The sequence below is a fragment of the Apostichopus japonicus genome, chromosome 8 (assembly GCF_037975245.1).
Source record: "Apostichopus japonicus isolate 1M-3 chromosome 8, ASM3797524v1, whole genome shotgun sequence".
NCBI lineage: Eukaryota > Metazoa > Echinodermata > Holothuroidea > Aspidochirotida > Stichopodidae > Apostichopus > Apostichopus japonicus.
The window spans coordinates 7089556-7114591 of NC_092568.1; the positions used below are offsets into that span (position 1 = coordinate 7089556).

Below are 25036 nucleotides of genomic sequence, written 5' to 3' on the forward strand. Positions count from 1 at the left end.
CACAACAACGAGACATGAAGGTAACAAAGTAGGCCTATATTTAGCTCTGTAGGGTAAACAGGCTTAGAGTTTTTGTTATGTTCTTGAGTTTTGAGGCCGCACATATATGGGGATATGGGCAGAGTGGCACGAGTGTGTTTCCGAAACGCATTCATCTGCAGGTGTTAAACGAATTGTTTTTGGTTATAAACAAAACTAAATAAGAACCTCCTTTCTTCTCTTCAACATTTCAGGTTACACTTTAACAGCGTACCAGTTTACCTTCAAAAGCTCAACTGGTAAGTATACCGATCACTAGGTTAACTTGTATTACAAATAAAGGTATGAAAGCAAACAAAGGAATCAAGTTTTAAACTCCGATTTCCCTTTAAATTATACATATATGAACTTCATGAACTGAAAAATACCGTTTCTAAACATTAAATATATGCATGGTTTGTTTTGGTCTTATTTTCAGAACCTGAACAGATCCAACACTCAGAAGAAACCTTAACAGGTCAGAAAAGTTTAATAGAGTTAAAAAATAAGAGTGTCAGTGCTTTGCCAAACAAGCCACTAATTGGAAAGATTGGTATCATACTGTGCTGTCTTTCCTGAGGTCAATAATATTTGAAGATCACAAAGATGGGACTGTTTTAAAAATTAAAGCATGCATATTAAATTTTAAAATTCAGACACGATAAATTTATTGCAGATTAAGAGTATGGTAAGTTATTGTATACTGTCAATCTTTGGGTCAGTGTAGTCAAGCGATCACAAAACAGTTTATTGTAAAAATTAACGTATATTAAATTGGGAAGTCCAAACTTTGTTTGGTATATACTTTCTTGCGATACACTCGTGACTTGTTATGTCACTCATGTTGACTAAATTAAGAAATTTTCAACCAATTTAATAATTGTTACCACTACGCGGTTTGCTATCGATTAAGCATATATATAGTAATCATCTACAAACATATATAGTTTAAAAAAAAAACATTGTCAGTAAGGGGAATACACTGTATAGGTGTATATCTTTGCGCTAGTAACAAGAAAGTACTAACGAAATAAGTCGGGCGTAACCCGGAGTTTGAGTTTAAATTTCTCACCGCTTACACATCCCTGCTTTAATGTAACGGATTACAATTCGACATAACCATTCTCACATAGAACCAACATAGGGTGAATCCTATATTCGTAACTAAATGAAAATGCAACGTAGTATGTCTGTATATATGATAATACTACGACAGCTACAAAATACATGTACTATTGGACTGGTAATTGTCAACTTAGATCTTCTTCTAGTTCTTCCTAGTTGTATGGAAAGATGGGGTAAAGAGTAGGATGGAAAGATGTGGGAAGGAAGAGATTGGGGGGGGGGGGGTGGGGTGGGGGAGGGGGTGGCGAATGCCAGAGCCTGACATAATGGTAACCCAGAGGAGGTTTTGGGGAAGAAGAGGGACTTGATTCGTGCATGTGTTGGATGAAGTTTAGCCACCGCCAAATATGATTTGGATAAATAATCCCACGCATTATTTTCTATTTTAGCCACACAAAAAGACTATGCCACCAAATATTGAGGGGGGGGGGGGTGGGTGGATATTAGATACTATATCACCCACAAAAATTTTGGGGGAGGAAATGTCCCCCCGTCCCTCCCCCCTCCCCATGATCGCCGCCCATGGAAGTAGTAGTGCATCGCCGAATACTACCCACCGAAAGTCTGTTAAACACGATGATGAATTCCGCGACTAAGGCCGACGCGACTTAAAACTGGCTAAATATTTTTGTAGTCGCCAGCAATCGTAGGCCGATGCTGTTAAGACTATTGACGATTTTCCAAATTCGACGGTCGAGTTGAGTCGGGTCGCGTTCAGTGTACGTGTTAGATAACGGTAACAACCATGCGCTTTTTATTTGTAATTTGACTGGCAACTGTATTAGCCATGCATTTACCCAGGTATCTGGCTGTTCGTGAACGTACACGGAGTGCGCGCCGAGGCCTTAAATGAATGCGTTTGTTACAAGAACAGTTTAGCAATAATTTGCGCGCATAGGCCTATAGACGGAGTACACGTGCAAAACATGCATGTGCATAGTTAATTTAACTGACTTTCAGAGCACTATTCATTAAAATCATAAAGCATTACCTTTGCTGTTGCATTTCATTTATTTGATGCAAACATAAATTTAGTTTGTATAGAGAATATGTCTAGGCCTCGAAGTCAATTTAATATATCTGTTTTTTAACCTGGTACCTGATTTCTAGATATATTTTAATCACATAGACACAAGTATCACGTGCCGTTTGTTTATCTAACTAGCACGTCATTGATTGTATTGATAAACCATGTTCAATTATGTTTATTTCTACTCAATTGGCAAACACACTTTGTACCTATATGCGCAGGCCTGCGTGTCAAAGCATATAAGACTGTAGTCTGTCGTTGTTGTCCTGACTACATCTGTTGGTAAGTATTTCAAGTTAATTCCTACACCAAGAACATGCTATTCGACAGTGCATGGCAGGATCATTCCATATAGGACTCTGCAAATTAAGCGCACTTCATTAATGGCTTCACTTTATACTTAACTCGTACAACCGTTTCCCAACGTAGTCCATAACGTTTAGCCTGGCTTCTGCACCGTGGTGTCGGACCACTGTAAAAGTATTTCTTGTACTCTATAATACTCAGTAGTAAGGTAAGCCTATTATATAAACTAATGACTTATATTGGTAAAATAGTCCACTGACCACGGTCCGGTCACTTCTTACAGTGCAAATAGTAATCTAACCTATATATACATTATACGTATATAGTTTAGTAAGTAAGAATGGTAGCAATAACTTTTGACAAGTTTATCAACAGCTATTAATTAGGCCTAAACACCGTGAAGCAAAGTATAGCCTACTAACCACGGTGTTGGTGACTCGAGCCGTATCATTTCGTCACTTAATATTTGACTTTGACTTAGCTCAATTGACTTAAAAGTTGATTTGAGACTAGCTCTCAGATATTTTGAGACTCAATTGACCTTGAGGGAGTTATTGGCAAGTTACAGTTACTACTTTATCTACTATGTCAAGATTAAAGTTTAAAACAAGTTAACAAAGGTCAGTTATGATTAAACTTGAGCTCTAGGTTTATATAGTCTCCTTCCAAAAGGTATATCCTTCAGATATAATAATCATACTATCTAACCCAGTCCATGTTTATTTTCTGGGGATAATTTGGAAGGACAGTACCTGCAGAAAAAAAATTTGAAAATAATTAAGCCAAATAACTTTTTTTTAAACTCGGACAAGTATAAAAACTATCCATTATTTTATAATTTCTCTTTTAAAAATCCAATATACTACTGCCCCTATACTATACTTTATCGAATGTACAACACAACATTTTAGAATAGGTATTATTTTAACAACTTACGCATGTATTGTTAAGAGGAAATAAATTCTGTTCACGCTTATTTTATTGTCCAGTCCAATCAACATAAAATAATCACTCTCCTGTATACCAAATTATTTTAATTTCATCTTTTATGAATTACAGAACCATCATGGCGGATCTCCCTAATAGAGATGAAGTTATTAGTGTTTTGAGGCGATTAATCGAAGCATTTGAGGAAATTCTTGCCCAGGCTAGGAAAGATATCGAAGGTAGGCGACATTTAAAGAAATTATAAACAATTTGGAACATTTCAAGTAAAACCATTTGTAAGAAATTACTATACGGTACTGGTTGTGGCCGAGAAAATCCCGTCGTCCTCGATGCGTGAAAACAATTTAGCAATGTATTTTTATGCTTGGAAATATTTGTTAATTGCAAGTTATTTGGTAAACTCTGAGTTATGGGAAAAGTGTTGGTAAGAAATTGCGAAATAACATTCTGAGAACGAGGGAAGAGTCGGGGGTTAGGGACGGGTACTAATGGGGCAAGAAGTCTGTGACAGATTGTATGCATATATTTATAGCAACCGCTACATATCATTGACGTACATTTTACAGCCTATGTTCTTATATCGAGTACGGTAACATTTTTAAGAGAGCGATAGATGGCCCTGTCCTTTCTCGACAGATTCTCCTGAAGCTTTCTCAAATCAAGGAATATGGAAACTAGAAGCTGTGTCAGACATCTACGCTGAAGCGTTTAACAGGTAATTACATTAATAATCAATAATCGATCAATGGATCGTTCATTAATCGCCCACGGTATAACAGACAGTGGCAGCGGAACCGGGGGGGCTTGGGGGGGCTCAGCCCCCCAATGAAAAAGTTGAGGGGGCAAATGCATGATTAGCCCCCCCCCCCCAATATTTACCAAGGTTCCGAAACGTGCATCTGCCCATTTTTCAATGCATACTTGTCGATCTGTCCGATGCACACGTATACTATATAGGTGTAATAATTTTAGTAATTGCTGGAGGACCCTCGGCCCGTCCCCTGGCTATAGACCACATTGTCACCCCAACCGCGTCTTCACGCCCCGTGAAAAGTGGAAGAAGATAGTGTGAGTACCGGTAAGCGTAACACAACTTCGTCTTAGGCCAATGACTTGCCTCATTTCAGCCAGTTCTCCAACATCCCCTTACTTAGTGGCGGAGCGTCCATATATACAGTCAGGGGCGGATGCCCCCCCCCCCTGACGGACTCAAATGGACTGCTGGCGCCCTTTTCAGCTTTTCACTACTTTTTTACTTATTCGCGATTATTGACTATTTTATTGCGCTCTCATATACCTATTGACATTTGTCATATTCTGTTGGTGTAATTTTCCGACAAATTGGCGACGACACCTATTTATTCTCCGTTTATCTGCAAATTAGTAAGGCCCGAAAGGGTGATTTCCTGCAGTCTAGGGAGTGTCTTTACTCAAAAATTTTCGGACCGCGATCCGCGCCAACCTGTGGTGGCGCTCCGCTTAGATAGTGTCGAAAGCGCCCCTACAGACTATTCTTGCCCCCCCCCCTGACCAATACCCCTAGCTCCGCCACTGCCCTTACTACACTCAAAAACGTCTTTGTGAGTACACTTCGAGTAATAGCTACTCTCTTAAAACACCATCGAATATACAAATTACAATGTTTTTACAGACTTTCGTGTAATCTGAGAAATTGCAGGCTTGAGACCCATATTCTAGGGGTAGGTATTCGAAACATAAAACACTCGGGAAGTGCCGTTTCCGGCCATCTGGGGGTTTGAAAAAACCCAAAATTTTCTTGTACGCTCCGCGCCAACCCATGGTGGCGCTCCGCTTAGATAGTGTCCACACATTAGCCCCCCCAATAATTTTTCCGTTCCGCCGCGCCTGATAACAGAGACGTATATACGCAAGTTTCTGTTATCCTCTACGATATAAAATCAGATATCGAGTCCCACAAACTACTAGCCGAAGAGTATGCACTTCTAAGTGTAGGCCATAATTACGGTAAGTATGCAAAATTGGACACTGGCGGGGCGTCAGTATCAACTGACATGTCCCGACACTATACGACACGCAAAGACGTCGAGGGGCCCTTTTGAAATGAGGATATAGAATCGAGCCCGCTAAATTTCCTCGACGGTCCCCTCCATATTTTTCCTGGTAACCAAACTGGCATGGGCCCGGAGCTGCACCCCTGTTTCCCTTACCCCTTTTCGCCAGGCCTGTTCATATCCTTTCGTTATGAACTTACGTACGTGTAGCCTGTGTCGGTAGAATTTTCATAAGCTTCACTTGTTAGGAATTGTTTATACTTTTTTTTAAATTTATAGCATGGGAATTAGCCACAGAGAACAGTTTGACAAGATCTTCTTCCTCAACAAGTACAAGAATGACGAAGGCATTCTAGAGCTACACAAACAAATGTTGAAGCTAGAGGTGCGTCTCATCAACATGTTTTTCGTTAACAACATGTGATTAAACATTAATAACATTAAAACATTTACTTTTCTGTCAACATTATTACATAAATCTGCATGATAAGTTACAACTGATGGTGTGATACTGTGACCAAAATTCGGTCTAAATAATATGTACTATTATATTATGTAAAAAAGTGAAGGAAAAGTGAAGAAAAAGTATGCAAGGATATGTATTCTATATGTATTGTTACTTCTTCGGAATATCTACAGCGTCTCAACAAGCCTGCAGTGTCTGTTTTCTGGTTTTTCTTTTTGTTTTTTTCCCCCGCGCAACTATGATATCGAATTTAGCAGAGCATCTATAATAACACAATAATTTTACATCCTATATCCAGGAGATATTTCATTATTCAAAACTTCTCATTTTCTCTACTAGTTTATTTATTTTTGTTTGTTCGTATGGATATAGGTGTAAACAATAATTGTAGACTTCAAGAATGGAAAATGTGCATATAGTTAAACAACAGTTTAGAGTTTGGAAGGAGATAATCAACAACTTTAAGGGGATAAACAGAAAGTTATGTTTTTCATATGCTATGTTTTCTATATTTTGGATGTATCTGCAGATGTTGAGATCGACGTATCATGGATTTTTTTTTATTGGGGGGGGGGAGGGGGATGGAGGGACTCGGATGTGGGTATGGGATGTTATGAGGGGTGGGGTGATTCATCATGAATATGTTCTAATTGATTGCGATTCTTATTAGTGGTGAGCGAGTTGGAGGTTCGATTGGGGATGGGTAAGAGGAGAACCAACACCATCTTGGGGATGAAGCCGAAAAGTAAGATGTGGTTCCTTTATCTCCTATATAGGGGATGGGAAATAGATTGGGGTCTGGGTACCGGGTGGGTGGTGCAGGCGGAGTGAGTATCATTATGAAGGAACCCTCATCGGTGTAGCTGCGATTCTGATTTTGGCGGATATTCATCTCCGATCGTTTATAATGTATATAAGTATAAACAAATTTCACATATTAACCTGCCTATATTCATAACTGCGTTGATATTTAAATGTTCAGCTAAAGTACCATATGGCTCCCTGTATTATGAGCTTTGAAGTCGTGATCATTCATTGCGAAAAATCTGACGTCACCAGAAGTGTAGTTAAATCTTTTAAAGTAACATTTGCCTGTTTCATTTTGTAAAAAGAAAGAAAAACATCATGGGTAAAATTTATAACAAATATGTGATATAAGATACTTCTTCTCGTCTAGAGTGAGTTGGATGATCTAATGAAAACATTAGATAAAAGCATGGATGGTTCTTTAGTGAACATCACGAGAGCCATCGTAGGGAGTAAAGCACCACTTGAAGATGATATTCAGTTGTGGCTAGTTCCAAATAAAAGGTTTGTCTGTTTGTTAATTTTCGCAGATGGCTTTTGTAAAGTATACTGGTATATGGTAACATTTATTGTTAGACAGTATTTTGATAACTTGTAGATGGATCGTGTACTTAAACGTATAGTAAATATATACATCAATAGGTGTCCATAAATAAAGGTGTATGCTTCGAGAATTAATATTGAAAACAAAAGTTTTACCTTTTTTACCAAGTTCAATATTCTTGTTTACTATTTGTATATTACTACTTCCAGGTCAGTCTATTTGAGAGAATTTCTCGAGGCATCGGCTAATCTGCTGCTCATCTTCATCCGTTACTATGGATGACCCGTGTGCAGAAACCACGTGATCGACTTAATCGATCATGTGGAAACGTTGAAGGAGCATAAAGTGAAGACCATTGTTATTTCAGGCGGGACATTCGAAGCAGCTCAGGAGTGGAAAGTTAAAGCGTCATGCCCCTTTGACGTGCTGGTAGACGAAGGAGGGAAGGTAAAGTTAGTTGCACAATTCACCACTGGGAGAAAGTTGAGACGATTGGGGAGAAGAAGAGGGGGGAAATGTGATATTTGTGCTGTTTACGAGCAGGTACCGCAGTTAAAAATTGCGCAGATTGCTGTCATTCGTCTGCTTAAAGGCATTGAAGACTCGCCCCAAACCGTGTGCCGCGCTCTGAAAAAGTTAACTTTCCGTTGCTTGCAAGTGAAGTTTTCTTCTTGTCGCTACAAAATGCAGACAGTAATGAAACGTGATACCTTGTTATCTTTTATCTAGACCTGAGATGTCCATCGCTGCTATATACACTGTGTTGTGGGTATTGACCGTAGCATGTATGTATTGTCTGTACACTATAGTGTCTAATTACCGACGGTAGCAAGCTGTGTGTGTATTTTCTGGGATCGATGGTGGTGTCTTACCCTTCTGTTACACCTCATTCGAAACTAGATCAGATTTCCGGCATGAGACGTTTCTTTTTGAGCGAGTCTTCACACCCTTTAACTAGGGATATTAAGCGATATTAAAATGGAGCATGCGCTTTATGATTTTTTTTTTATATTATCTAAAGTCATCCATTACAGCAAGTCATTGACCACAGACATGAAAATACTTACTTCAGAACCGTTATGAAATTTTAAGACTTGAAAATTTGATGTCGAAACCAGTTTATTTTCTTCAACTTTTCTTCAAGTTGTTTAAAGCTTTTGGTCTGGGGAGATCCTACGTTCGAGGATGGAGCATGAACACAGCCACCTTCTTTGCCGAGTGGAGAGCGGCCGGTATACCCTCTATAACCGACGATTTTGAACCACGAGACATGGATAGCCTTCGGGTAAGATCATTCATAGAGATTTGGAGATAAATCATATCAAACATATCGCCGAACCCGGGTCTCGTGCATGTATTGGAGGGGGCTGTGGTTACCCCAGGACAAACTTGACTTTTCACAAGTGAAACTGGTTCACCCTGAAGCATATTAAGGCTATAACTTTGGTCTGCATAATCACTCACGGTTGTGCTCATCACTACTTTGATTTTGTGTGAGAGTGTGCTTGTGTGAGGTTGAAAAGGAGGGGGGATAAGGAGGAGGGGGTGAGTTGTACACCCCACACCACTGAATCTACGCCTGCAATATCACTACATATTTCTACATATATACGTCTCCTGGGATTCTTACAATCTCTATTTATAGTTTCCTTCTCCTTTGTCGTCTTTCCTGTGGCTTCTTTCACATATTTCCTTATGATATTTCCTTTCACATATTTCCTTATGATATTTCCTTTCACATATTTCCTAAAGATATTTCCTTTCATATATTTCCTTTTAATGATATTTGTAACATTTGAATGTATAGTGTTCTTGATATTTGTTACTTGCAACTCTCCATAATTTAAGGATGGCGGAGACTTCATTCTCAACCGGGAAGGGAAAATAATATTTGCTCGCTTCACCTCGACACCGATGGACAGACCCTCAATCGATACCGTTTTGACTGCTGTTAAGGTAATTAAGTTGTTAAACAAAGCTTTAGAAAAGTTCACAAATACAAAATATATATGATCGTCTAAGTAGAAGGCTGATTATATTCGAGAGAGGGATGAGGGAGAGGAGAGACAGTTGTGGATATTTGTAAAGAACATTTTAAGAATTTTGAACAGCTGCATCTGTCATCGATTTGGAAAACATGTTTTACTAGCCCAGCTGAAATGCATGCTGGGAAAATCCAGTAGTGGATACAGGATACTTTTCTCGGATTATGTCGGTGGTTCGGGAAGAGATTGTCCGAAGATGCCGAATCATACGATACTGGAATTCATATGAAAATCGGCTAAAATTAAAACATGCTTGCTTCGAGAAAAATTATGTTTGCCGATAATTATAAGTAAAACAATATAGAGGGGAGGGGGGGGGGGAACACCCTCACTGTATCAGCCCTTGCATTCTTCGCTTTCGAACCCGTCGGTTCGTATGACCAGCAGCTGCAATTACAAGCTGGGGCAATGTGAGGTAGAAGTTTAATGGTTACGTTACGCTGTGATCCATCGGATGGGAACGTTAAAGTGGCTGTCCTGGAAGGAACAGGATTACGCCTTCTCAATAATCCTCCCAACATTTGTGAAAGCGAGATAAGTCCATATTCAGATCATCTACATGGGTGGCACACTGCTCCGATTAGCTATTCAAAATGTGCAATTTGAATGTGTGCTTTTAACTTAAAATATACGTAACTTGCGAATATGAGGGAACATGTCGCCGTCAATATACATACACACTTCTGTACTCAACAAATATGAACATTTTATTCTTCAATATGATAATAATAGATTGGTCTGCTAGTGCATGACAGGTTGAATCCATTAAAAAGAAATAGATTCAAATTTATCAATAAATTTGTACATTCTCGGGAATCTTTATCATGTTTCATCTTTACTCCCTCTCTCTTTGTAGGAGCTGGTGTAATTCGAAGCTCATATTCAGCACGCTGCACGGCTAAATATACTGAAGAAACGACGTTTAACGGAGGGGAGGGGGGGAGGGGGGAGGAGGAGTAGATAACGTTAAATTTCATCAATTCTTATTTTTGTTTATAGTATGTCTTATAGTTTATTTCCAAATATGTTTGCTTTGAAGTAGAAACCGTTTTGAATTTATAGCCATTCCGAGTTGAAAAAACGTTTTATCACTACTTTTACAATAACATACAAAAATGAAAAATAAAATAAAAATGAAGATTCGTAAAACGGAGCTGAACATTTTTTTTGACGGTTTTTGTTATTATTTTGGTGTGCGGTTCAATTAATACGCATGTATTTATAGCCTAGCACTGATGTGTAATTATATTCAAAACAGAAACGTAAAATATATATTTATTTAATAGAAAAGCATGATGAAAACTGGTATTGCAAGTTACTTCATTGTAAACATTTACCAGTTTGATGGTATAAGCTTTGAGAGAATAAATGTGTATTTTTCAGCCCATGAAATAGTATCGTTTGCCTTTTCTTTTGTCAACTGAAGTTAATGATATATCTTAAGTACAGTACTCATTAAGTTTTTTAGTACCATTGCTCCATTCCAACCATAGGCGTAGGAGCCTAATTTGATTAGGGGAGGGGGGGGGGGGCCGTAACGACATGCCCGAAAAATATAACCAACATTTTCCGCGCGCTTTCAACATGATAATGTGCATATCATATAAGCAAGCATCGGTTACTACATCACATGCCAGTAACATACAATCATTTGCCGCGTTGTTACCCTTCCATATTGGTTATAATTATTGGGGAAGTCGTTACAATAATCATGATAATAATAATATCAGTTTAACCATTGAAAAACACATTGCAAATTATTTTTCTTTCAGTAGGTGCCCGAAAAATGCTCAGCATATTGCCCGAATTTTCACAAAAATGTTTGGTTTGGGGGGGGGGGCTGCAGCCCCCAGCCCCTACGGTTCCAACCCCATACTTACAACGATAACGGATTATATTAATATACAGTGTTACCTTCATATGATAGTGTTCAAAGCTTGTCGAACCTGAATTTTACCTAATAATCCAAGTTAAAATTACCATAAAAATTCTCTCTCCCTCTCATTCTATATATATATGTAATATAGTATACCTATATGGTATTATGGTAACCTAGCATGTTGTTAATCAAGTTTCACGCCTGTGCGGCGATCATCAGACTGATGATCGCCGTAAAGGCATGAAATCGCGTAACAACATGCTGTACAGTAAGTTACCATATATACGAATACTTTCTATGTACTGAGCACTTTTGCAGGAGTGAAAACTGTTATGTAATATATATATATATATATATATATATATATATATATATATATATATATATATATAAATATATTCTTTGATATGGGCTACAAATTGGGAATTCCGAGGGTACACGTGGAACATGCAAAGGGGGAAAAAATGGAAACTTCATAACAACAATTGAGATTCATAACTATCATAATATATTTTTGACCTCAAATTAGTTAATATGATAAATTTTGGTATAAAACAGTACTTTTAATCTTTGTTCAAACAATGGCTTTCATATTTTGTTTAAATTGTTTTAATTACATGGCATGAAACCTTTTGAAAAGGTCAGATTAGTTCTTTTTGGAAGACGATATCAGAATGGAAAACCTGTCGACTGTCCATCCTAACAAAATAAGATAAATCAATAATTCACTTGGTAATATTCAACATACGGCTTGAACACAGAACTGCCTATATTCAACCCTACTATCCCCTCCCCCCACTCTAACCCTCCAACCATAGTACTGTTGAGATAATGATACGTATGGACACTGAGCACTAGGGCCCCCGAACAGCTGTTGGGGGTAACTATGGGTGTCCATTAAAATATGAACACCAAAACTGAGGTGCCAACATCCCAAACAGAATTTGCTTAAAAAGGAACATTTCAAACAACTTGTCCCTTTTCTAAATGCATGTATCTTGAAGACGCTTTAAGCATACAGAAACAGGCTGCTTTTCCCTGATAACCTTCTATTTTGTTCTACTACCATAAATTTGTTGTTGTTGGCCTTAGTTCATCACTTAATGTAGAATATCTTTGAATTTGTGATAATTTGTCCATTATACTATAAACTCTGTAACTAAATAATAATAACAAATTATGTGGACAATACGGAGCAAAATAACGGTTTTACTACTGAAAGAAGTTACTTGTCAGAAATCGATGCCCAATTGTTACACATATCAATGATATGAAAAGATTGCTGAAAAAAATAGACAGTTGTGACATATTCAGATTTTAATAATTCTTACCAGATAAAATCAAATGTCAAACATTTTTAAATATTTTAATTTAAGTTTTAATATCATATCAATACTATTATCTATTACTGAAAAGTACAGCAGTACACTCAATAATTTTAATATCCTTTTCTACTGAGTGTATACAACCTGTCATGATTCATTATTATTATCTGCTACATTATTCTCAAAAACCTTTTTCTCTAGCCTTCCTTGACTGTATTTGATTCAACAATTGCATGTTTCTATTACAAATTCTGACACTAATGTTTATGCATGATAATTGATTGATACACCTAACTATGACTTTATGACCCTGATTAACACTTTGAATGCTTTGATAGATACGTAAAACCAAGTGATAAATTAAAATGTTCATTTATAAAAGTTGTGATGAAAGTGAATCATAATCAAAAGCATTATTGACTTTAATACATTTTGAATGACTAATTAACACTGGCTGTCTGAGTATGCATTGGAAATTCAAAGAAAAGATTAAAATCAGGAAATTTAGGTGAAAATCAGGAAATTGAGGGTCAAACTTAGAAAATTTGGTTAAGAAAATGCTATAAATCATACACAATGCCATGTAGTCATCTAGTTTGGACATAAAAATTCTATCAATAAAATTTCATAGATTATGCTACATTGATTTTTTTTTGTTCCTCAGTAACAAACACATAAACATTTGTATAAATTTTATACTTTGAAAAAATACAATATCGCTAAATGCTAACAAGTGGTAGACTACACACATGTTGAATTCGATTGGAATGTTCATTGTTTTCACAGAAATTAGTTGGTATAAGAACTGTTAAATATTTGACTCAAATAATTTGACCTGATGATAAAGTTGCATGATTGACCCTGTCTCCATCCAATTGAAACAAGAGAAAAGAACGACCAAAACATCACAGAGAAAATTATTGTCAAATTAAAATCGGTGTCATAGACGCCATTGCAGATGTAAGGAGAGATCTAAAAGATGTAGTACTGATCAGTTTTATACATCAAAGGGAACCTATAATGACATAGAACTGCCAGATATGCTAAAATGGTCACAAAAAAGTTGAAAACATTAAATCTAATACTATAAGCACTTTCGGAAATATTCTGAAAACAAAGATACATCAAATGGTGTTCATAATTTAGCGATAATATTTTATGCCCTAAAGTTTTCACTGAGACGAAATCTGCTGTAAGGGAGTCTTCACTGAATTATCATACCATCAACTAATACTGCTGTTTGCTTCCCTTAAATTCAATTTACTATTTTCATTCAAATTTGATCATTACTTGCTTTTCCAGTATATTGAGATTGATTCTCACATTATCTTTGATGACTGGTGCAGTTTCAAGCTGCAATTTGTTTGCCCTTTTTGCTTTGGAACTTTATAACAGTGATCAGTGATAGTGATTAAACTGCCATAGATAGATACATGAACCCTTTTGAGCATGAAGGAAATTTCATGACGAAGCCAATATGCACACACACACACACAACAGTTTATTGTCAATGTATACAATTCTTTGTCTCAAAGAGTATTTAATGAGTTATTACAAAGATGGAATATGATTTTTTTAAGTGTTTTTGCTGTTAATATTAAATAGGTGGTGTCATACCATGTTTTCAGACTTGGAAAAACATATTGGGTATCAGGTATAAACATTGTTAACAAAATGGGAGAAATAGCTGTATGACCTAAAACAAATCATGCATTAGTAGCTACAGTCTCTAGATTCATGGTGGGGTGATAATTTTTGGGAATGGTTGCACAGATCATGGCTAGATAAATTATCTCTGGAGCCAACCTTGGTGGGCTGCAGTATACAGAGCTAGGGTAAAATGGAAGAGGAGGGGTGGAGTGGGGGGGGGGAGGCAGGTAAGGTAAATCAACTGTGCAATTATTGTTTTATGGAGTATACAGCTCCATACCATGCAAATGTATAGGTTATTAAAGGCTATACAGAGGTGAGAGGCATCACACAATGATTTGATCATAGGTGGCTGTTGAATCAAACTGTAAGAACAGCACATTATGAGGATCAGGGACGTAGCCAGAAATTTGAAAGAGGGGAGCAGAATTTTTAAAGGGGCACTTCTCACAAAGGGAGCATTACACTTAACAGAGCAACATGATGTACAAAGAAAGTTTTTGTCCAAAATGCCTCCCACCTTGCAGGAAATAAACAATAATAAGAGTATTGTATTATGTAGCAGACAAACTTTCTGGAGGAAAGATTGAGAAGGGTCGTTTAGCTTCCTTCAACCTGAAAAGAGGGCTTTAATATTATTATCTGCTTTCAGTTTAATTTTATTTTTCAGGGTACTCAAAGGAGGGAAGGGGGGGGGGAGGGGGAGCAATCGCTTCCATTGCTCCCACCTGGCTACATCCCTGATGAGAATCAGAATCGTTTGAGTGCCTTCAGTTGTGACCGATGTAATATAGACTAACATGAAGGTGATGTTTTACAGTACGTCATACATTTCTCTGTACATATGTTGCTTTAATAACAGAAACCAAGAATCTATTGAAAAGAAGATAAGTGAAAACGAGTGAATAATTTGTAACTAGAAATTCTCTAAAAGACCCTGTATCATTTCCCCGTCAGAATACTAGCAAACACGCCACTTAATATTTTAACGCTTACAGGGTTTGGAATTTAACCACTGATTATATTTCAATACCAGATACCAGTGGTACCTCTGAACGACTGACGAACTCTTGATAAGAAAATCGCCTCTGCTGTTGAAACGGTAACTCCCCATGAAGAAGTAGGTTTCTCCGACTTTTAGATCCGGACAGGAACATGCGTAGGCCTGCCTCTGGAGAACGACTCGGTCATTCCGGCCCAATTCTCTGATGTAGGATTTCTTACGGAGGAGATCGACGCTGGAGATTTCCACCCGTATTTCGGAGTTGTAGTTAGCAAAACTTTCTACCTTGGCGAAAAAAGCTATCCAGAGAGACGAAGAAAGGAAAAATATACATGTTGGAACCTGCTGTGTAATAAGGTGAAATCAAAATAAAATAAAATTGTTAGCAAACTGCTTATCCACTAGAGAGCCTGTGTAGGAGAATGTGTAAAAGTAAGTCGGCCTGACGTTTTGATTCCTAGCAGGATCTTCTTCAAAGGCTAAATGACAAGTAACAGTAACAGAAGGGACAAAAACATGTATGTATTCTGTGCGTGTTTTTGTCCCTTCTGTTACTGTTACTTGTCATTCAGCCTTTGAAGAAGATCCTGCTAGGATCGAAACGTCAGGCCAACTTACTTTTACACACGTGTAAAAGGTGGAAGGATATTCTTGTGATGAGAGTCGCAATTCACAAAGCAGCTCAATTGCCGTTTATCTGATGATAATATCCCACGTCAATAAAGGTAACTTTATTTAACTACGCTAGTATTGTTTCAGTTGCTTTACTTTAATATTGGTTCTTGTTTAATTTTCGAGACAGTTCAGAATTTTCGTTTGCATTTCTCGCTTTGAAAAGGAGGCCTCTGTGTTAGAATGATAAACAGGTCAATATTGAGAAAAATACAACAATTTACACTTCTTGTAAACTGTAATAGGCAAAAGTGCATCAGTGACCAAAGGAGCAAATAAAAGCCAAATTTTGAATGTTCAAAATATAGAAGGGGTATCTTTGGTTGACCAAAAGGGCATCTTTTTTGAGCAATACTAGATAGACTTGATTTTGAATAAATTGCAGAACAAATACAAACAGTAATGTTGCTATAATTATATCATCTGGCCAAAAGTGGTGGTCAATATTCCTTCCAAAATGTAGTCTGTTTTACCATCCGTAGCATAACTGCTGAGAACAAGAAGCAGAGTCTAGGTGCCACTGAAAAGCTGGCAAGAATGTTATACCTTTGGTACTCGCAATATTCAGCCCAATGCCATCATGTCTGCAAACCAATTATGGTTCATACAAAGTTTAATCTGAAGTAAGGCAGACATACTTTCCCGTCCTGAATTAGGGGTCTAATTTGAGGCATTTACTCCACCCTTTGTGGTGAGCATTTCAAACGGTACCTACGTGAAAACAGTTTCAAATTTGAAATTGAAACAGCAGCATGTCTTATAAGATGAGAGTGGTTTGAGTTAAACTGTTAATACTATTGGCAATTTGCCTTCTTTGCTCGTACTGGAAGAGTAAAGTACGTAGATGGCAAAATCAAAGGACGTGTCTCACAGGTCTCAAAGCACGGACAATTTTCAAACAGTGTACATCCACACTCATGAAAGATAGAGAAAAGAGAACAAGTAGGGGTATGTATATTAGATCCTCCTGCAAGCAGGAACTCGCGAAGAAGCCTCATTGGCTTATCAAAGCCGCAAGCTGACCGAAGTCAGTCTCTTACAATCATATTTAACGTCCATGATTATGAATTGTTAATTGTCAACAACTCTGTAACTGGACGACACACATTAATCTGGGAGTGACTCGACCCGGGGACCTCATGATTGAAAGGCACCTGCGTTAATCACTGAGCTAACACTCCACATGGAGTAAATCTGGACATAAGGTAGGTAACCCCAGGACCATTGAATATATCTTACCATACTTGGACTTGCAGAATGACTGTTTGGTCACCTCAATGACGTTTGCCTGACATCGCTCTGGGCAGTCGAAAGACTCTGGAGTGAAAGGACGGAACTAGTGATCACCAGCTTCTCGAGAAGGTTGGATAGGAAAGGAATAAGGGCTATACTGGCAGTGAGTAGGGTTAGGCACAGTGATGGCGTGTTGTGTATATTGTTACCTGCACAAAATGAGACAATCACATATATACGTACAGTTTAGAGATGGTTAGTCGATTTTCTTTTGCATGCAGGGTTTGCTGGAAAAAAAATTATAAAGGTTTCCAAGAGTAGCATTAAATAATAACTAAAGCAATTCATTAACCAATATATTAAATGTGAAAGTGAGGGAAAAGTGTGTTAGAGCCAGACGAGATGCGACGCCTTTGTTGTCTTCTATGCAGTTAAACTTTGTGAAAAATTACTTAATTAATTAATATTAATTAATTAAATACTTACACTTTTAAAAACAGTCTTGCATGGGTCAAACAGGTTAAATATTTAGGCCTACTCTTGAAAGGTTTCTATTGAAACCTCTCAATATTAACACATATATCTTTCATATTACTATCTACTGTCAAAACTTGCTGGGGATGGAAGTGGGGGGGTGGTGATAACTTACCCCCACCCACAAGACTGTTGTCATCAACAAGGATGTTAAGATCACTATGAAACATATTCAATGAGGCGTCATTATTCGACAAAAACTAATTATTATTATTTGTTTAACTCTCTAAGAGATTTCTGAGTGTCAATAACAACACCTGCTTTTCTGGAGTAGTTTAACACAGATCTACATGTTTGCGGTTAAAAACAGTATTTAATGTTACGTTCCATACAACCACTCTGAAGTACTGTACCTTCACTCTCCCGAATATCTATAATTAGCATGTAAATAGTTTAATCAATTGCTGAATATGACAAGGCTTGTCTAAATTCTTTTATCCAGGTAAGGCACATATATCAGCTGTTAAAATGCAGTACATATTGAAAATATATAGATGAAATAGAGGGTTCCTTCAGATATTTACACATTAACCTTCTCCACGTGTATAAAGCTATTTGTTTCATCACCAATGTTAAATACTTTAAAACCTATTGTGTCTCTTTATGGAAAGTGTATGTACGTCTGAGACATACAATGAGATTGATCAAATGTAGCAACCTATTACACCCTCATTTCTATCTTAGATATACAACAGACTAAAATTGAGTTTTATGTTTGACTGAAATGTGAAAACATGCCTGAGAGTGAGACCTACATACACAGAAAATAAAACAATAAAACAACAAAATTAAACCAAAGATTGATTACTTTTGCTTGTACTAGTTGTCTTGGCTTCCTCCCATGAATTTTCACTCTCTGTGGTTGTTTTATAATCTTCTATTTTGGGTAGAATAAAGAAGAGCATTGTTTTCCTTTTCTCACAGTAAGTAAATTTAAAGCTCTTTCAATTGAAGTTACATATTTTGGCTTAATTTGTCAACAGTAAACCAAAAAAAAAGGGGATTTAATCTGATGGTGGTATAATGTAAGCAGTTACATGTGAGTTCTTATATCTGCCGTTAAAATGCAGTACATATTGAAAATATATAGATGAAATAGAGGGTTCCTTCAGATATTTACACATTAACCTTCTCCGAGTGTAAACAGCTATTTGCTTCATCAACAATGTTAGCTACTTATTGTGTCTCTGTATGGAAAGTGTATGTGCGTCGGAGACATACAATGAGATTGATAAAATGAAGCAACCTATTACACCCTAATTTCTATCTCAGATATACAACAGACTAAAATGTAGTTTTATGTTTGAAATGTGAATGTATGCCTGAGAGTGAGACCTACATACACAGAAATGAAAAAAATAAATAAAAATGCAACAACAAAATTAAATCAGAGAATTACTTTTGCTTGTACTAGTTGTCTTGACTTCCTCCCATGAATTTTCACTCTCTGTGGTTGTTTTATAATCTTCTATTTTGGGTAGAATAAAGAAGAGAATTGTTTTCCTTTTCTCACAGTAATTATATTTAAAGCTCTTTCAATTAGAGTTACTTATTTTGGGTTAATTTGTCAATAGTGCGCAAAAAAAAAAAAAATTGGGATTTTATCAGATGGTGGTATTATGTAAGCAGTTACATGTTAGTTCTTCTATTGTAATTATAGAAACGAGTTTTTAGCACAAGCAAAATAAATAAAAACAATAACCAGAAAACGAAATCGTATAGTGGTTCCGACGCCCAATTATATTCATAGTGTGGTAAGCCATACATGTTATTATTAGTGAACTTGTGCACATCAACTTGACAAATGTGGCAACATATAAAGAAAGTTACCAGGAACCAGTTGTCACGTTGACAAAGTCTAATTAGTGACATTGTATCAAAGCAGATATATGCATGGATATTAATGAGGTCAAATTTTATGATCTTATAAGCATGTACTGCATCCACATACTGTACTTACATTGTATTATCCAAGTACATATAAAGCTAATTAGAAATACTATTTTTATGCTCACTGATTATAAACATTCATGAATGCACACAAAAACAACATGGTTGCTTGTATGCATGTAGTGTGACAAACCTCCTAATACTGTATGTCAAGGTTGAAAATCATGGAATATTTGGTTCTGGTCTCGTGTTTAAAAGCCATTTCTTGCAATTTGATGAAAATTAATGACATAAAGATGGAAATGTCATGAAAATGTGCTTTCTTTGTACCAATATCACCATGCCAGCCATAACTCACATATGAAAATTGTATGAAGTGTTCCAATTAGAGAATTCCCACATTGTCTTGGCATCTTAGAGAATTGCGTACAAATACTTCATCAATGGTAAATACTTCATGAAAAGTGTAAATTCTTTTTACACTTGTTATTTTTACACCACTTCTAAAGGGTGGGGGTGTAATTGAATGGTTCTTTTGTTAGTATATGGAGAGAACGAAATAATAAGTGTACAGCGTTGAATAACTTTGCACAAAGAAAATGGACCCCCCCCAAAAAAAAAAAAAATTCAACTTGGAGATAAAATGGTGCACATTTCTTAACCATGGGGGAAGAATAATAACATTATGAGAATAAGTATTCTCAACCAATCAAAAATCATAGAAATTTGGGATAGCTTAACATCAGTTGCATATAATCCTTGAAGTCCAATGCCAATGGAGTCATGATCTATCACACTGAATGTAGATGGTATTTGTAATGCTTAACCACAGCCAATCAGCACACAGATCACAGAGCTTATGTAGAAGCTGTATGGCTGGATGCAGACTTGTGCAGGGCATGGAGATGGACAGAACTGTACATAATATGTACACGTAATCCATATAACATGCTTGCATATAGTCGTACAATGATTTGTGCAGCAGATGTAATGATCCTATCTTTAAACTAGCCTCTGGGTTCACTTCGATGAAAGGATTTGAATGGATGGATTAGTAGTAACATAAAGTGCATGAAATGATATAAGCTAAAGTTACATTTAGTTACAATGAGAATGTCCTTCACTAAAAGTGATTTTTTTCTTCAACTTTTGAAACAAAACTTAACCAAGGACACAAAAGAAGCAAAGCTATACAACACATAGAAACATACAGACAAAGATCATACTGGCACAACTCTAATACTGATGTAGCAGAAGCAATCGCAAAAAAAAGTTAAATTTGGTGAAAACTGTATCATTGGAAAGGGCAGTACAGAGGTAAACCTGATGACAGGGTACAAATTCTGATAACACATCAAAGCAAAAGGAAACACTTTTTTAAAAAAAGTTGTTTCTAAAAGAAACAGTTATGACAGGTCTGCTGCAATAGATTTGCAATTCATGAAAGAAAGAATTTCTTTGAATTTTTTTGGGGAAAATTGCAAAGAAATTATTATTTTTTATTTGGCAAGGAAGTGATTCCGAACAGTGACAATCGGGGGTTACAAGCCCTTTGCTCAACAGCGAGACTGTCACAAATTAGAACCACTTTGTTGACCCCGGGGGACTTCATAGAGTACAGAACGGAACAAAACGGAAGAAACAGAGAAATTCTCTCTAGATGAATTCTGCAGGACCCCTTTGCACCCTGAAAGACAAGTTCAAAATTGATGAAGGTAATAAACTCAAAATTCCACAAAATTCACAAAGGTAATAAAATGGAATGAGTTTCGAAAGCCTCTTCATGATCAAGTTACTGATGAACAGTTTGCCAGCAGCAATACGATGAAATTCATCAAACCCTATGTAACACACATGGAACCCCTCCCCTCCCCCCCTCGGTTCTTACCTGTACTTGGCTGGAAGGGCAAGATGGAGCCAAAGACAGGCACTGGTATAGGTTCTACATGACACTCTTCTGGGTTACCCCTTCTGTATTATCATGAAGGAAAGCAGATAAAATTTAAATCAAATAAGAAGTAACTGAACATAAGTTATAAAACTGTCATTCAAGAAGTAAATAAACTTTGATCGAAAGATTCTGGTCATATCATGGAAGGTTTGTTAGTTATCAATACACACAGATATGATATTCATTTTAAAGAAATCACTTTTTCTGAGTGAAGGGGGGAAGCTCATGAAAAACTTTATCACTAATTTTATGATGCAAATATTAGTTATATCTAAATTACTGATCACATAATATATATAGGTAAATACCTGTTTTGAAAATGACTGGCGCTTATCCTATCTGCCATAGAACATGATGCCAAGATTTTGAAAAGATAAAGAAATCTAAGATTTTTTTTTTCAAATTTGCTACTTGGTATAAAGAATCCTTTCAATTTTATGTGAAATTTCAGACAATAGTTGTTCAAAAGGAAATGGGTATCATGCACATTACACTAGAAAGCAAGCAGAAGTATTCTAAACTAGGTAAAGACATTTTGTGTACATCCCTGTCAGGGATATTGAAAGAACCTTACTCACTCAAGCATATAAATTGACAGCAACTGAGTCAGTCAAGCAGATATTCAAAGCACTCTTGTTTCAAGACATGAACAACTCACAAGTAGTTCTGATCATGTACATGAAGTATATTACATAGTACTTTGTACATAGTACTACTTTGTACACAGTACTATGCTGTAACATAATAAACAAGACTGTATCCTTATCACAGTGCTCATCAAATTTAATAGCTTTTCTGATCAACCTTACCATTCAAGCAATTAAAATTCTATACAGTTCACTCATAGATGAAATTAGGCAGAATTTTAAGTTTTGATATGTCATAGTTGAAGTAGTAGTTCAGCTTAAAAAATATGCTCAAATCTCCAGAATGCTCCTTTAAGGTGGCATACTCCTATTAGAGTCTATATCCATCCGCTCGATTGTCCTCCTTCAGGAAAAAGGCTAAAAAGCAGTAGGAGAACATCTTTTTTGACCTGTTATCAATCATGATCTAGTTTTTTTGTGGCTTGCATGTTGAAGAGCATGAATGGAAGTACATGTGGTGAGAAAATTGGGTCAATTGAGGCAATTTTAGATCCCTTTAGGCCTCCCAGGAGCAGCGTAGGAAAATTGTTTGTTTAAAAGTGACAAAACTTCCAGCTCAAATAGCACAAAATCTACATGGTCATGATACGGAAAATTGATGGTGCTATGAAAGGCCTACTTGTCAGCTATCCGGTGATGGGTAGCGTTTAGCTAGTGAAAACTTCTATCTAGACTTAGAGACTACATTACTTTTGTGATTTAGTGTGTAAGTCAATGGGGATTTTAATGGGTGTATGCTACCTTAATGGTCAGTGTGTTAGACTAAGTAGTCCAGCCACTTAAAGACCAAATATGGAGGCAATTTTTTGTTGTTGAGATTTTCCATTAATTTAGGAGTTTACATACCCATAATCATCATGTGTAAAAAATAATCTTCGAAAACCTACTATAACCCATCAAAAACGACCACGAAAATGGACATTTTGGGTAGTCACGTGACATGAACCTCTGGAATGTCTGAAAACAGAGATTGACCCAAAGGAGCCTCTGGTCACCGTGTGACGTCAAAGTTTGTATACCGCGAAAATCAAACGCTGATATAGGCACTGTTTGTACACAGATAGCGAACAATTGTACTGTTTTTGACTTCCAATTTCGAGCGTTTGAAAAGCTGTTAGCTTAAAACAAGAACACATGAAGGTTAACAACAAGTTTTAAGACAATTATAAGCAGAAATTTTAGTTAAATTGCTTATTTTATTAGCAAAATTTCCACTCAAATGGAGGCATCTTTTACATAGCGTAGCGTCAATATAGGTCCGTACGGTACAATATACTTACGTAGTACTTACTCGTTTAATATCCAAAAGTACAAACACAGAAAAAGTATCCTGTCAATAAACAAATTTAGCAGTGAATATCCTAATCCACGTTTCTTGTTCAATCCTGGGCAAAAAACTACCGTGACTCTGTGTAATTCCATAGAGTTAGGTCTAGTTGAAACAGGCATTGACCAGTAACATCCCACAATCACAAGACAGTCACTAACGAAATAAAACGTCCGATCGCTACATACTACCGTTTTTATTCAACTCCTTGGAACATGCAGATGTCGGAATAAACAGAACGGACAATATTACACATGTATCACGAACTCACGATACTGGAATACAACAAAATGGAATAGATAAATCCTAACATGGCTATTTACACATGCTGTGAGCCAACGCCGGCGAGAGTTGTAACTAACTACCGTACATGTACTAACAATGCTATACCCTTGGCACGGTATATATATACGGTCACCTCTTACAGTAAATATGTTACTGTCAATTGTGTGATATAATGTTACATGTAAGGACGTCCAGGGCGTGTTTACGGTCAATTTCACATTAGCTATGTCCGACCATGGTCCGACACAGCTATCGACAGTATATAATTTTCACAGAATGAGACATTTGCAGCATACACAGAAGCAGGGTCATGCATGTGGACTCATGGGCATGAGATACTCCGGGTGCTGAAAAATCTTTCCGCGTGGATCTCAAAAAATTGATCCAAAGTCTGCGGCGTTTTACGACGGTTCTCATACACGGAAATCTAAAAAAGCTGATGCTTTTGTTGGATGAGGTATAACTGCAACCTCCAACATCACAGAATTGTGGCATTTTGAGGAAAAAGGAGTAATATCGTTGATGTTTTTGGCAGCTCAAGTATACGACTTTACACACTAAAAGTATAGTTGTGAGTGAGGTATACAAACGTTGACGTCACATGGTCACCTGATGTCTTAGGAATGTTTCAGGAATGTCTGAAATAGAAGCTGACTTTTCGTCCCATTTTTCACGTATTTAACGTCCGAAATTGGTAAAGTTAATTACAGCAATGTAATTGGAGTCAGTTAAGGATTACATACATGAAAAATGGTGGGATTTTATGTTCATTGAAAAGTCTCCATAGTTGGTCTTTAAAGTGATGACCCTCTGATTTTTAAAGGTTTATTCATCAAAAATTCAAAGTGGTATAGTAATACCATCTTTACAGATAAGCAGTCTTTTTTAATGGTCTACAACTTACTTATATGCATGTTTACTTTTTAATTTTTGTGCCTCAAGTCATCCTATAAATATAACCTGATAGAAATTTTTCTGACAGGGGTTGCAGCCAATGAATCCAACCATTTGTACAATATCGATTGCAAAACTTACTTATTCGGATCCACAAATTTGAATATTTTGCCACCAGAATGAGTCGAACTTGCTAAGTCTGTGACCATCATGTACAATTCTCCTGTCAAAAAAAAAATTGGAAAAAAGGACAGAATTTTAGATAGGGAAAAGTCTTGCTTGTGTTTGCAAGTTTACTAATATTGTTTGCATTTATTATATAAATTTTCTATCAAGTCATCAAATAATATAACATAATAAAATTTTGTAATAGTTTTAATACACTTTTAATAATATAATTGACAAACAATAATCCTCATTTACA

At 36.6% G+C, this 25036-nt stretch overlaps 2 protein-coding genes across 16 annotated transcripts in view; one reads left to right on the forward strand and one right to left on the reverse strand.

Annotated features, from left to right (window-relative positions):
• On the forward strand, positions 1-12416 carry LOC139970609 (uncharacterized). 5 transcript variants are annotated; one of them, XM_071976440.1, is made up of 11 exons: positions 1-20; positions 234-278; positions 458-496; positions 3539-3645; positions 4064-4142; positions 5740-5845; positions 7104-7237; positions 7487-7724; positions 8422-8562; positions 9126-9233; positions 10179-12416. In XM_071976440.1, exons 4-8 carry the CDS (start codon positions 3546-3548, stop codon positions 7557-7559), a joined length of 492 nt encoding a protein of 163 aa, XP_071832541.1. In that variant the 5' UTR covers positions 1-20; positions 234-278; positions 458-496; positions 3539-3545; the 3' UTR covers positions 7560-7724; positions 8422-8562; positions 9126-9233; positions 10179-12416. The 5 variants fall into 5 exon arrangements, with proteins under 5 accessions (XP_071832541.1, XP_071832542.1, XP_071832539.1 ...); XM_071976441.1 differs by lacking the exons at positions 1-20; positions 234-278 and having other exon boundaries at positions 354-496; XM_071976438.1 differs by lacking the exons at positions 1-20; positions 234-278; positions 458-496 and adding an exon at positions 1704-2455.
• LOC139970608 (HHIP-like protein 2) overlaps positions 11687-25036 on the reverse strand; it is a 23052-nt gene continuing 9702 nt past the window's right edge. For 6 of the 11 annotated variants that reach the window (XM_071976429.1, XM_071976428.1, XM_071976427.1 and 3 more), the window contains exons 6-9: positions 24754-24835; positions 21397-21479; positions 17091-17168; positions 11687-15478 (exon numbers count right to left, since the gene is read on the reverse strand). In XM_071976429.1, coding sequence (XP_071832530.1) covers positions 15162-15478; positions 17091-17168; positions 21397-21479; positions 24754-24835 — 560 coding nt within the window. In that variant the 3' untranslated portion in view covers positions 11687-15161. The other 5 variants (XM_071976432.1, XM_071976433.1, XM_071976434.1 and 2 more) reach the window with 5 other exon arrangements.

Excerpts from the sequence above, each read along its gene's own strand:
- LOC139970609 (XM_071976440.1), top strand. The coding sequence starts at position 3,546 with ATGGCGGATCTCCCTAATAGAGATGAAGTTATTAGTGTTTTGAGGCGA. Across the intron at positions 3,646-4,063 it reads GGCTAGGAAAGATATCGAAG|ATTCTCCTGAAGCTTTCTCA; the intron begins GTAGGCGACATT and ends CTTTCTCGACAG. Across the intron at positions 4,143-5,739 it reads TACGCTGAAGCGTTTAACAG|CATGGGAATTAGCCACAGAG; the intron begins GTAATTACATTA and ends TTAAATTTATAG.